Source organism: Panthera leo, chromosome A1 (genome assembly GCF_018350215.1).
Source record: "Panthera leo isolate Ple1 chromosome A1, P.leo_Ple1_pat1.1, whole genome shotgun sequence".
Lineage (NCBI taxonomy): Eukaryota > Metazoa > Chordata > Mammalia > Carnivora > Felidae > Panthera > Panthera leo.
In genome coordinates this window covers 169,017,381-169,029,802 of record NC_056679.1, presented here as the reverse complement: position 1 = coordinate 169,029,802, position 12,422 = coordinate 169,017,381, and the positions used below count along the sequence as shown (strand labels likewise).

The following is a 12,422-nucleotide window of genomic DNA, read 5'->3' as shown; positions in this document are numbered from 1 at the left end:
TATCCCATGGAAGACTACCGAAGTGTGCAGTTTCTGGGTTTGGGGCTGGCTGTGCCAGGGGCTTCACTGCTCTAAGTCTGTAACACTGTGAGCCTGATGGAACAGTAGTGAGCAAACCTTCCCACTTCCTACTCATTCCCTTTCATAAGGCAAGGCATCGTAAGTGTTCCCTTAGAGTCATACTGTGCTACGATACCATGTCATGATCATTCCTTGACATTTGGCAGGGGTGGGGGGCAAGAGAAGGCTTGCAAGCAGAAGGATGGTCATCAGGGGCTGCTTGGAAAATTAGCTTGGGATGAAAACCCAACAAGCTTAACTTATTTGTTGGCTTTTATCCAGGTCTAGAAGGAAACATTTGGGCTGTGTGCATGTGTGTTTTGCAGCAAAGAGAAAGACCTTTCTGAAAATGGAGTAAGACCAAACCCTACTGAAAGGTGCGATGTGGAGGCCAGAAGAGAAAAGCTTCTAAGATAGTACCTCAGCTCCCTGTGACATTTATTTTTCTATTAATTCTTGGCATTTATATTACTGTGATAGATCAATTAGCCTCTCACAATGTTCTAGTCCATTGACCTTATCATTTAACTAGCCTATGGTGCTATGGTCACCATAGGGAGACTGCAAAAGAAACATTTATAATTTGGAATTACCTAGGTCCAGAGCTAAGGGAACATTAAAAGACTTGGTTTGGATAATCACTAGCACATTAGATGACTAAACCTTTAGAGAGTTTTCCTTTGTCTCATCACTCTTGAATTCTGACAGCTACACCATGATAAGCAAAGGAACAGAACCCATCCTAAATAGTGCTGGTGTTCAAGGACTCCAAAATGCCCATGAGAAGACTTGGGAGATCACAGAATCTCAAAGTTGGAAGGGGTCTTGCCTTAGAGATTGTTGTGTCAGGATCCTTGGCTACAGGCAACAGATCTGGACTATGGGTAACGTAGGTAGAAGGGAATTAGCTGGAAGGCCATAGGAAGCCTCCAAGGTCAATGACAGGCTGGAGAATAAGACTGGGGAATGCAGAGAAACCAAGGGTGCTCTGCATGGCCAGGAAGCAGGGGTCACAGCAACACTCTCCTAGGAAGAATACCCTCCAGCTGTTCCTTCCTTTAGGACTCAGGCCTGGGAGAAAAGATCTAATTGGCCAAATGTGGATCCTTTGGCTTCTGTAGTGGGAGGCCACCATCAAGATCACACCAAATACCGAAAAGGAAATTCCTCTGTTGGAAATCAGAACCTTTTAGGAAGACTGAGTAGCTGATGGGAAGAAAAAAAAAAAAAAAAGGTGGGGGGAGAGGGAAACGGGGGCAGTAGGGGAAAGAAAAGAAAAAGTTGAATATTAGGTACTTATTTAGTCCAACCTCATTTTACAGATGAGGAAACTGCGGCTTAGAGAGTAAAATGGTTTGTTCAAGTTTACAAACTAGTGAGAGTGTAACCAGGGATGAGAATGTGGGTTTCCTAGCTCCCAGCCTGGTGCCTGTTTCAACACCAGACGCCTTTGGAAGAAGTGCCAACAGACGTACTCAGCTGTGATCACAAGAGTTTGGCCTAAGTGTACTGGTCAGGCCAGTTGTAACAGATTTGAAGAGCTTAAAAAGCACTTCATTTGGACTCAGCTTTTAATGGAAGGAGCAACCACTGATGCTTTTAATAGAAACTAGTTCTTACATGTATGCTTTTTTATAAGCAGCGTCATCACCATCTGCCTGAAGAAATCACTAACTAGAGGAGGATAGAGAGTGAAATGTGGTACTTTAAATACCGTGAGAACTGCAGGGGATTTTAGAGATGCTGTTCATCCCCCTGGGGAACGGCATTGCAGTCAGATAGCCAGCCTTCCTTGGTGATGGATGCAGCTGGTCTTAATTAATTGAAGTCAGTAAAAGCACAGGTTGTCTCAGATGCTGTGTCAGAAATCAAACCTACCAGAGATGGGGATGCGGTCCCAGACTGACAATTAAAAGCTGCCGTGAACAGGAATTCACTAAGGGCCCAGAAACACAAGGTTCTGGACAGAGCACCGCAGAGGCAGGGAGGTAGAGAAGATCTGTATAGATTGGATTTGCCCATCCTAAGGAGCTTGGGGGCTGTCCCACAAACGGTAAACACATGATTTTGAAAGGGAGGTGGTCGACTCTTCTCATCCAAGATCAGGGATGAGGAGAGGACTTGGCTTAATGCAGGGAAACCTGTGCAAATTAACAGCATGCCGTTTTAGAAAGGTGACTGATTTGCTGACGGAAGGGTAAATCGAAGTCCGGCGTCTTGGTGCTGTGACCCGCTCAGCCCCGTGCCCGAGCCCGGCAAAGACGCACGCCTGCGAGTGCTGTGCTTTGGCAGCTTCCGGCTTCTCTTTCCAAACATCCCTCTCAGCCACCTTTCTCCCCTAAATCCTTTTGTTATGTCCAAACAAATCCTGTTATGAAACAACAGAAAACCTGGCAAACCGCCAGTCCACACAGAGAAATGGGACTTGAATTACATTTCAGTTTTGATTTCCAAATAGAGGGAGCAGTGATTGGACTATAAGCAACACACACCCATTATCATCAGAACTCATAAGCTTAATTACAGAGAAACTGAAAGCTAATAATTTTTTATGCACAGTTACATCCCTAGGAGGCCAGTTACCATGGAAATCTCTCCTTCCTTTTCTTCTACTTAGAGCATATTTATATGGAAGAGGAAGTGAAATATAAACACGACGGAAAGATTAAACAAGACATGGCACAGTTTGCTACAAATATTTTACATTTATTAAAAGAATACAGTAAAAAAGAAAGGTTCTGAAGACCAATGAGTGGTACTTGGGCTACTGGAAAAGAAAAAGGCTATTCAAAAATGGCCTAAGTTTACAAAAATGATGAAATCATGTTTTAAAAAATCAGAAGACAATTGAAAAACATTCTACAATGTTAGCCAAAGTGGAAAGTGTATTTCTTCTGAATGTAAAAACTAACAAATAAATAAGTGTTAAATACAGATCTGAGTTAAAAATGGTAAAAGACAACTAACTGCTTTATATATTCAGCTGTCATTCATTCTCAGACTTGTTTACAAAGCCAGATAAACTCACCAAAGGCCTTGTCTGTATGTTTTACACTTGAACTTTTTTATAAGAAGCACCCTATTTCCAGTGTTTCTTGTATCCACTTCACAAATAAATTATTTTAAAACAGCAACAGAAAAGACTAAAGGTGCTTTAACCTGATAATATTGGCACTAAAAGGAAACTTGGGAAACCACAGGAGTACTTTGCTCAAAGTGATGCTTGCAGATGGAACATCTAAACGTTGGGGGCGCTGAGGGCAAGGCCCCACTCTGACCCCGTCATCTCAAAATCATCTGTCCAAAGGGGAGAGGAAGCAACCCAGAAAATCACATTCCTGAAACCACTCACTGTGGACCTGTGCCCAGAAAATGGCAGCGCCTTAGTCCAGTAGGCTACCCACAAATGGCCTGGGTACCATTTGTACATTTTATCTTTGCTTTCAATTTGTTTGGGTTCCTGACGAAGTCAGGGCTGTTCTTGGGACTTTGACAACTTGACTTTATTCTCCTGCATTTATCTGGCTTTTCCTAACCCTATGTGGTTGTATGGCTATGACTTGGGAGAGTTCCAACCTTCTAGGGTACTCACCAGACCACACCAAGAAAAACACACACAAAAGAAAGCCATAACATAAATTCAGCAGAATTCACACCCCTACCAGCCCCCATTATACTCATGGTGCTTAATTAGGCCATCTAAGGTATTTAAACATAAATATGATGTCTATAGATGTCTGGCTAACAAAGCTATTTCAGGGAGAAATCTCAATACTCCCTGAAGGAAAATGGTAAGAGTCCATGAAAAGTGTGCTCCTGGACATTGGCCCACAGTGAGAGTCTGATTATGTCACAGGATGGTATTGGGTAGCTGACATTTCATATGGTGAAGTGAAATGTTCATCAAGTGAAAAGGAGTTTCACATCTTTGGCCACTTTGGTCACAAATTTAAAATAACCAAGATTTTTCCTTACTAGCTTCTCTTTATCTGTGATTTTGATTTGACACTCAAAATCTATACCTGGGGTTGGATTTAGAATGGTAGTATATCATTTAGAATGATACTTGCTATGGGGAAACAATCTGTTTTTCTCTAAAGCCAAAATAGTAAGTTCCATTAAAACATGTATATTTTCTGTACATTGCAAGTGTGAAAGGCTTAGCACCCGAAGAAGATCTATAGCAAATAAGTTCAGTTCTGTTGGAAATGGTCTTTTGCTTGAAGCTACAGCAGAGCAATTCAGACTGGCAGGGCATGGGCCTTCAAAGCATCCTGTAGTCTACGAGAAGTCTGCAGTACTTTGGGTTAGGAGAAAACATTCACAGTCATACTAAGCATCGTTCTGGGCACAATGCCCTTTGCATTTCCTTATGGCAGTCTGGCATTTCTTAAGAGCAGGCAGGCAAATTTATTTCTGCAAGTCATTTGTGAAAGGAAAATTCCTACATAATAGGGTGTTTTTCTTTTTATTTTTTTCCCCTTCTGTATTGAAAAAAGAACAAAAGCATGGATTGGTGAGCTGGCAAAGACTGCTAGGGTGGTCCTTTTGCCTGGGATCTCAGTAATAATAGATTCCAGATCCCCTCTTAGACCCTAAAGTTTTGAGTCCAGGGCACTTAGAAATTTGAGCCCCCGTTTAGGGGGCAGACAGGTTTCATCTTCATAAAGATTGTTCAGGCAACTCAAAAGACCCCAAATTTGTAACAGTTTGACGAGAGCTATAAGAAGACAACAGTGAGAGTTTGGACTCCTACACTTCATTTTTCGTACACAAAGTTTTGCTGCTCCAATGTGGGAACTGGGATGTGTTTTTGTGGCCTTCTTTACCCTTACCCTGTGCTGCTCAGAACATTGTCATTTCCCATGGATACGTGTCATATGCTTTCAAAATAAGGCAGGATCTCCTATGACCAGATGGATTGCCTACATGGTTGTAGTTTTTGCAAGGGTGTTTTAAGTGAGCATATAGGGTGAAGTGGTATTTCTGTTGTCTGATGACTAAAGTCTGGCTTCTTAGTATGTCATTTTAGAATCTGCTTTGGATAGCATCTACAGTGTGCTTATTCTGATATCAAAGATGTTCTCAGAAAATGGGAGAAAGTTGTGATGTTTGGCTTTTTTTAGGAGAGGTGCTGCTTTGGGGCATGTGTAGAGTAGAGCTGAGGTTTTAACACAGTGATGCTATTGGGACTGTGTATCCAGGTAGGTCGCCTTATTCTCAACTTGTCTTCATGTTTGCTACCCTCTTTTCTGAATCTATGGAGAAACTCTTTAACATTGCACAGTTGCTAACTTTAGACATATACTGATGAGGAATGTGAAGAAAGTGACAAAAATTATTGGCATGAAAGAGAGGAATGGAAAAATTGAATATGTCCAGGGGTTTAAGATAAAGTGATCATTGCTATTGTTTTAACATTTCTTTGGAGGCGGGTAGATCACTTAAGGAGCTTACTTGGCCAAGTCAACAGGCTGCTTCCCTGGACACGCCTGCTCACAGTGGTCTTCGTGTCCTGGGAAAAATCTCCCAAGAGATTTTTTAATCTCCAAGATAGTATTACTCATCAAACACAACTGCCACCTAACTGTCCTGTCTCTGCCACAAGGACAACTGAGCTGTATTCTAAGCTGCATGTACCATGGGGCCTCTCCCATAGTGGGTGTGCAGTTGGCCTTGGTAAATGGATGCCTGGGAGTTCCCTACAAGGCAGGGCCTCCTGAACACCTGAGGAGAAACTCTTTGGTCTAGGGCAGTTATGACACTATCCAATAAAAGCTGATGATAGAGGCTTTTCTGTTGTGGTTAAGTAAGGATTAAGAAACTGAATGTGAGAAAAGGAAATACCAACTGAAATTTAAAAACAACAGCAACAAACAAACAAAACAGAGAAAGTAGCACCCCACACGGTTCCCTGTGCCTGACATGGCAGATGTTCAGGGAAAGCTTCCTAAATGAATAAAGCTGACAGAGAACATACTATAAGATTCTGCTACCACGGTCATTACTAACACTTCGAACACTGCTTTGTAGAACACTTGAATCTGCTGGTCTCATAATGTTTGGGAAGATAGTTTGGAAATTCCGAATTTGAATCTATTTAGAATAAAATAAATATTCATGTTTCAGGGTTCTTACAAGTTTGCTGGCGAGGAGAGAAGCTAAATCTTCACATTGTGGGCACAGACACCTACTACAAGATTTCTTTAATAAACTAAAAAGGCGCTTTCCCAGCAGTGTTCCTCCAGTGCTGCCTACCCCACGCATACGCGTGTTGCTTTGGGAGAGGACTGAGCTGCCTTAGTGGAAACCCCGGGGTTGGGTAATTCCCATTCCTCAGTGGCTACCTCCTGAGATTAGCAGGAGCATAAAAGAAAATCCCATCAATATCCAATTCAGTGTCCTTTAAGAAATGTTGTAGAGACTTGAGAGGAATGTAATGTTTAATAACATGCTGCAGGAAGCCCCTCACACCCCCCTTTGGAGGCCCTTTGGAGGCCCTTTGGAGGCTTTCTCTTATTGATGTTGTATTTATTCTTTGGAAGGTTAGCCTTCAGTCTCAGTTTTGGGAGTCTCTTTCACTGCCTCTGTGTCACCTCAGCCGTACTGCACCACGACTGGCTTGAGGATGTTCCTAAGATTCTTTTCCCTCAAATGTTACTAGTACTAAGACAAGAAACATTGCCGTTTAATTGGCATTTTCTGACTTCCCTGCTGAATTCCTTGTTTTTCCAGAGTAGAGCTCCTCCCAGGAAGGTCCCTCAGGGCATAACTCCAGGAGCCAATTAGTGAACATTAGTCAAAAGGTGAAACGAGGCTGATCCAAGTGTGCTCTCTTTTAGGAGACCACGCCCTGTTGCAACTAAGGATTTCTAACAAAGTATGAGATACCTTGAAATTCATACAAAGTATGAATACTCAGTGGCCTTAGTTTAAATACATAGTAAATACAACTAATGCAAATGTAGAGACTTTGAGTAGTGTCTTTGAAATGTGTGAACATCTAAGACCAAATCCTAGTCAGCAAGACCATGAATGCAAGTGTCACCCAAGCAGCAGCATCTCTGAGTTCCGCATGTAAAACTGCTCCAAATGCAAGGGAGAGGTGTTCGCTTTGCTCAAACTAAGGCCCTGTACACACTGGTAGGTGACCTCTTTTGCTTCTTTTGACTCCGATATCTTTTGAATTTTCTGTGGAGAAGCATCTAGCCTAGGGGCACTGGTCTCAGACTTTCTAGTGACATTGTCCAGGTCTCCATTCTGCTTGACTTAACTCCGCACTCTCTGTTAGCCGCTGCAGCATTCTGCCTGAGAATAACTGGCTCTTTCCTCTCTTGCCTTTGCAGATGCTCACCTCAGCTCCTAATTCACGGACATACTAAAGCCTATGCTCATTACTTCTATGCAGTTTAAAGTGACCGGAATTTAGTTCAGCAGGATTCTTCTACCAGCCAAGACTCTCAGTTCTTATTAGTGAGCTAAGTGAGTCTTAATGTCTATACTCAACGATCCAGAATTTAATCTTTGAGTCAATAGGAGGCAGTAGACTGGTTTTCAAGGGGTAATAAATATTTCCTTAAATTGAATTATGACTGAGATATATAGTTTATATATCTTCGGTATTATAGCATTATTCTTGAAAGGAGAATTTTATAGGACTCAAGACTATCAGTACCTCCTTCAAGGAGATGATCTTGTACATGAGTATTTTCCTATGCAGAAATGAATATGCAGTTCTGGATTCTCCCAAATAATATAGCATCAGATTTGATGTGAAACTAATTGAAACAGAGAAAAATAAATAAAATTAAAATATTTAATAAAAATTTTCTGGTATGCATAAGCAAATCAGAGTTAGTAATAAAAGAGGTAACTTTATTTTAATGGTAAACTTTCATGCTAACTTAATAGTATAATGGAAATGTAATATAAACTCATTTTTATATAAAATCTTTGTTTCCATTTAATTAACATATTAATACATAAAGAAGACGGGTCATTTTCAATGTCTCCCCCTTGGTTGCTCTTTTTGTTTTGTGCTATTCTGTGTTTTGTGTGAGGGTTCTGACCTAAATACAGAAGTCAGTCTTTACATGACTCAGAACAGTGCTTATGGAAAATCAGTTCTGTTGATAAGAAACATCTAAAATATCAGTGGTGTGATCCAGGGAGTATGTGTAAAAAAGAAGAGGGCTGAGGCAGGGAGCCTCTTTTCAGATTACATCAATCTCCTCTCAGACAACCCATGGCCACAAAATAGTGTCCACAGAGTATACTAACTAAGGCTGGCAGGAACACTCCCAGAACATCTGATGACTCACATGAATTCATGTTCAAGTGGAGAGTCTGAGATAATTCTGAATGACAGCAGTGTTCTGTCATTGAGTTTTGCGTTGTAATTTGTATGTTTACCCCACTAACTAGGTGCTCAGTGTGGGGCATATATTATAATGAAAACCCTTTCTTCTTGACACAATCTCACATAGTTATTTTAGTGGTATTAGCCAAACTTTATATAAAACTATATGGCAAAACCAAAATAGGATTAGAACACAGACGGGAAAACTGTATTGTGGCTTAAAGGAAATTAAAACTATTTCAATAGCTTTTCTTCTAAACATAACCTACAAATGAAAAACAGTTGTGAAATGTGCACTGAACAACAGCTAGTACAGTTAGGTTCATGGTCTATATTGATCTGCTAGTTAAGATGTTTCAATAATATTGTATTTGTGATAAAATGGTGAATTATGGATGAAGAACTTTATTGCCTGTTTTAAATTTGGGAGGCAAAAAACAAATGATTGCTTGAGACCTTTCACTGGAGACTCAGTGGCAGGATGGGCTGAAATGAGGCCTCTGGTTTTAAAAGTTTACACAAAACCTATTAATCCTTTATTATTATCTTCCTGGAAGAGAAAACATATTGGCTTTGAGAAATAACCTTAGATTGTATGGAATACAAAATTAATTTTAGGTGTCAAATATTGGTAATAAATGTTAATTTAACACTAGAAGATTTGTTTTCTTGAAAAATGATGAACTACCTAAATATTTGTCATAAAGTTTCCTTAGTGATTCAAGACAGAAAAATGCGGGCGAATCAGGATGCCTGGGCTTTTATGTCCCCCCTCCCTCACTTCGTGCTCATAAATTGAAGGAATTATGACAGGAACTGTATAGGAATGATAGATGCAACTCCTGGAAAATCCATTAACAACACAGATTTGTGACCTGGCTTAATTACATTCCATCTAGTGGCAATTTTGGTTACTGTTTTCTTACTAAACAAGTTACAGGGTTTTGTGCATTTCTTAAGTCTTCTTTCCCTCCATCAACTTGCAAATTCAGAACAGTATTTATATGTGTGCTTTCTGGGTATGGATTAGCCTCCTAAAGTACATAATTCCAATAATTATCAGTGACAGAAGGGATGAATAAATTATGCTCCAAGCACAACAAAATTAACAGTAAAAAAAATGGTTTGCATAAGTTTTTCTTAATGCATGTGCCTATATTAAATTTAATATTCTGTACAACTGATCCTGAAAGACTCCCAATGTGTTATTAATCCTGAACTATACCACTGCCTGCTTTGGGACAAAGAATAAAATAGAATTTAAATGCTGCAGATGTCACGATGTTTTGAAAAGCTTCTTTAATTTAAGCACAGAGTTATGATGTGAATTGCAAATTCTAACAGCCTGGATGAGTGAAATATCAATGCCATGTTCATTCTTTACACCAGAATGCAAAGATTAAGCTTCGGGTCTTGTTCACAAAATTAAAGCCAAAACCGTCATTCTCTCTCCTTGCTGAGAGCTTAGCACTGAGGCTGCTAAGTGCTGAGAGGCTGTTTTCTTCAAAGAATATTATGAAGAGATTCATTTGGAAATACTGACAAAGGGTAAAAATGTCCCATCTTACTCTCTCTTTTGAAGGCAGGCAAGTGCCTGAAGACCACAGCACTTAATTAATGAGTCTGTGCTTTGATTTGCCACAGTATATGCCATCAAAAGAAGCTTCCATTTACTTATCGTATTTGACAGAAGGGAAGACAATGCTGACTTTTAAAAAGTTGCTTTGTATATTGCAGTGTGTTTTTGAGGGCAAGTTTATTACACTTTTGTTTTAGTCTGGATGTAGTAACTATTAAATGTGTATGAAACTTGCAAGGAAATTGAAATGATAGACACAAGCCATTTTCTTCTCTTCAGTATTATCCTTTATACTCTTTAAAGTACGGGTTCTGTGCCATGATCTTCATAGGCAGTGAACAGCCAGAGAGGGCAGGAGGAATTTTCTCTCCTATAAGCTCTTCCAATGGATATAATCAAATGATCACTAAGGTGCTATTTATCTGGACACAGGCCTGGGCACTTATAAAAAGCTCCCAAGCCGCACTGACCCCTGAGAGTGACCATCTCCTACACACATATTTATCCTGAGCGGCAACTATTTACACAACGTGGGGTAGCTTCCCTGGATGTAGCTAACATTCAGCCAGACAGAATCTTGCTTTTAATTCTGTGTCACATATTATGCAAAGGAAGCATCTCCAGAACTGTGCTCACATACCTGTCAGCTAAGATAAGGATTTCCAGGTAGCATTATAAGGGTAAATGAAGGGGGAAGGGGAACAGGAGGGCTGTCCCTCAACTTATTAACCATTACTCCTGCTTATTGGTTGTGTGTGTGTGTGTGTGTGTATGTGTGTGTAGCACATGTTCATGTGTGTACACACACAAATACGTTTATGAACTAGAATCATGAAATTCTTTCAGCCCTGGAAACTGACACAAGCGAAGGGAGTGCAATTCCAGGATGCCTCCTCTGAGGTGAAGGTACATAACCAAAAGTAGGCTGTGATTACTGTGGACTTGTGCTTCGGAGTTTCTCGAAACAGTTTTTTGTTGCCATTAAGAAATCTCCAACTATGAACTTCTGAAAAATGTTCCTTAGAACTTTTCTTGTGAATTTAGATCATAAAATGTGTGTGTGTGTGTGTGTGTGTGTGTGTGTGTGTGTTTGTAAAGGCATAACTCTGATCAGAAGGCAGATTTTCTATTTTCCTCTTGTCTTAGATTGCTAGTCTAGCTGCTCCTTCCTCCAGACCTCCCTCCCATTCAAGCTTCCTTCATGCACGACTCTCAAAAACAGCCTATAAAAGCTGCTGCTTCAGGCCTAAGAGTGTGTTCTCTGGGGACATCTTGTGCATCACTGTCCAAAGCCAGGACAAAGGAGCAGGGGAATGACTACCTTACTAATAATACAGGAGTGTGATGCTGCTCACACTGTACTTATTTCTGGCCAAGAAAGAAAAGAAAAAAAAAAACCCTAAGAGGTCCAACTAATTCCCAATATAAAATGATGTTTACAAATAGAATCTTGCCTTGGCAGAGCAAAGAGCCACCTTTGGTTGGAATGTATCCTGCGAACATGGCATCACCAATGCTGCTTTTAGCACCGATTGAGTAGGGTCAGTGGCATAGGACAGTGGCCCATGAACTGTGCCTGAAGTAGAGAACCTTTGAGAAACATCAGTGGTCCTGGTGTGAAAAAGCTCTGACCTTCCGTCACACTGAGAGTCTGTGCTTATCTATTTACAATGGCCTGAAATGGCAGGATTGCTGTGGTGAGCACATAAAGCCCTTGGTAAGAGTGTCTGTCTCTTGAATACATTTGCCTTTGCCCTCCCCCCCACCCTTTTTTTGTAAGTGGCGCATATTTAAAAAACAGTTAATAACAAAAACCACCTTAGAAAATTGTTGCAGGTAATGTGGTATAAACTCAACGTTAACAAGAAGAACAATGTCACTCTGCTGGAGGACCAGGTCCTGAAGCCTGTTGGCACTGGTCCATCACTGTGTGATTTTCCTCTTGATGACAGCCAGCTCTTTCTGAAGGTCACTGAACTTGGGACGGTTTTCAGGTTTATAATCCCAACACTTCATCATAATTTTAAAAATGTCCTCTGGGCAATGCTGAGGGGCTGACATTCGGTATCCTGAAGACCCAAGAGGAACAGAACAGAGAATTTAGAATGGAGAGAAGATACAAATGTTCACACAGGGCATTATGCAGCTTGGAAACTTGAGTACTTTATATTGTAAGTGAAACAGAAACAAAAACCCATTTCAGGGCAAACTTTTTTTTTTTTCTACAAGGGATGCAGAATTCAGTATTACAGAGCCATCAAATTATCCTCTAGCTTGAATAGGTTATTTTTCATGCATTCATTTGTCACAAAGTCTGAGGTAAGATAAATCACATACAAACATGTATTTTAGTTGCTCTAAGTATTTGCTTTTGCTTTTAGAATTTGCTTTTAGATGCTGTGGGCAGAGTTTTAAAAAACCATC

General features: G+C 40.4%; 1 protein-coding gene across 7 annotated transcripts in view; it reads right to left on the bottom strand.

The window, feature by feature from the left end:
• Nucleotides 1–7,914: 7,914 nt before the first annotated feature.
• Nucleotides 7,915–12,422, bottom strand: part of FER (FER tyrosine kinase) — a 445,463-nt gene continuing 440,955 nt past the window's right edge. For all 7 annotated transcript variants that reach the window (XM_042944781.1, XM_042944800.1, XM_042944791.1 and 4 more), the window contains one exon: nt 7,915–12,067. In XM_042944781.1, coding sequence (XP_042800715.1) covers nt 11,922–12,067 — 146 coding nt within the window. In that variant the 3' untranslated portion in view covers nt 7,915–11,921. The remainder of the gene's footprint in view (nt 12,068–12,422) is intronic.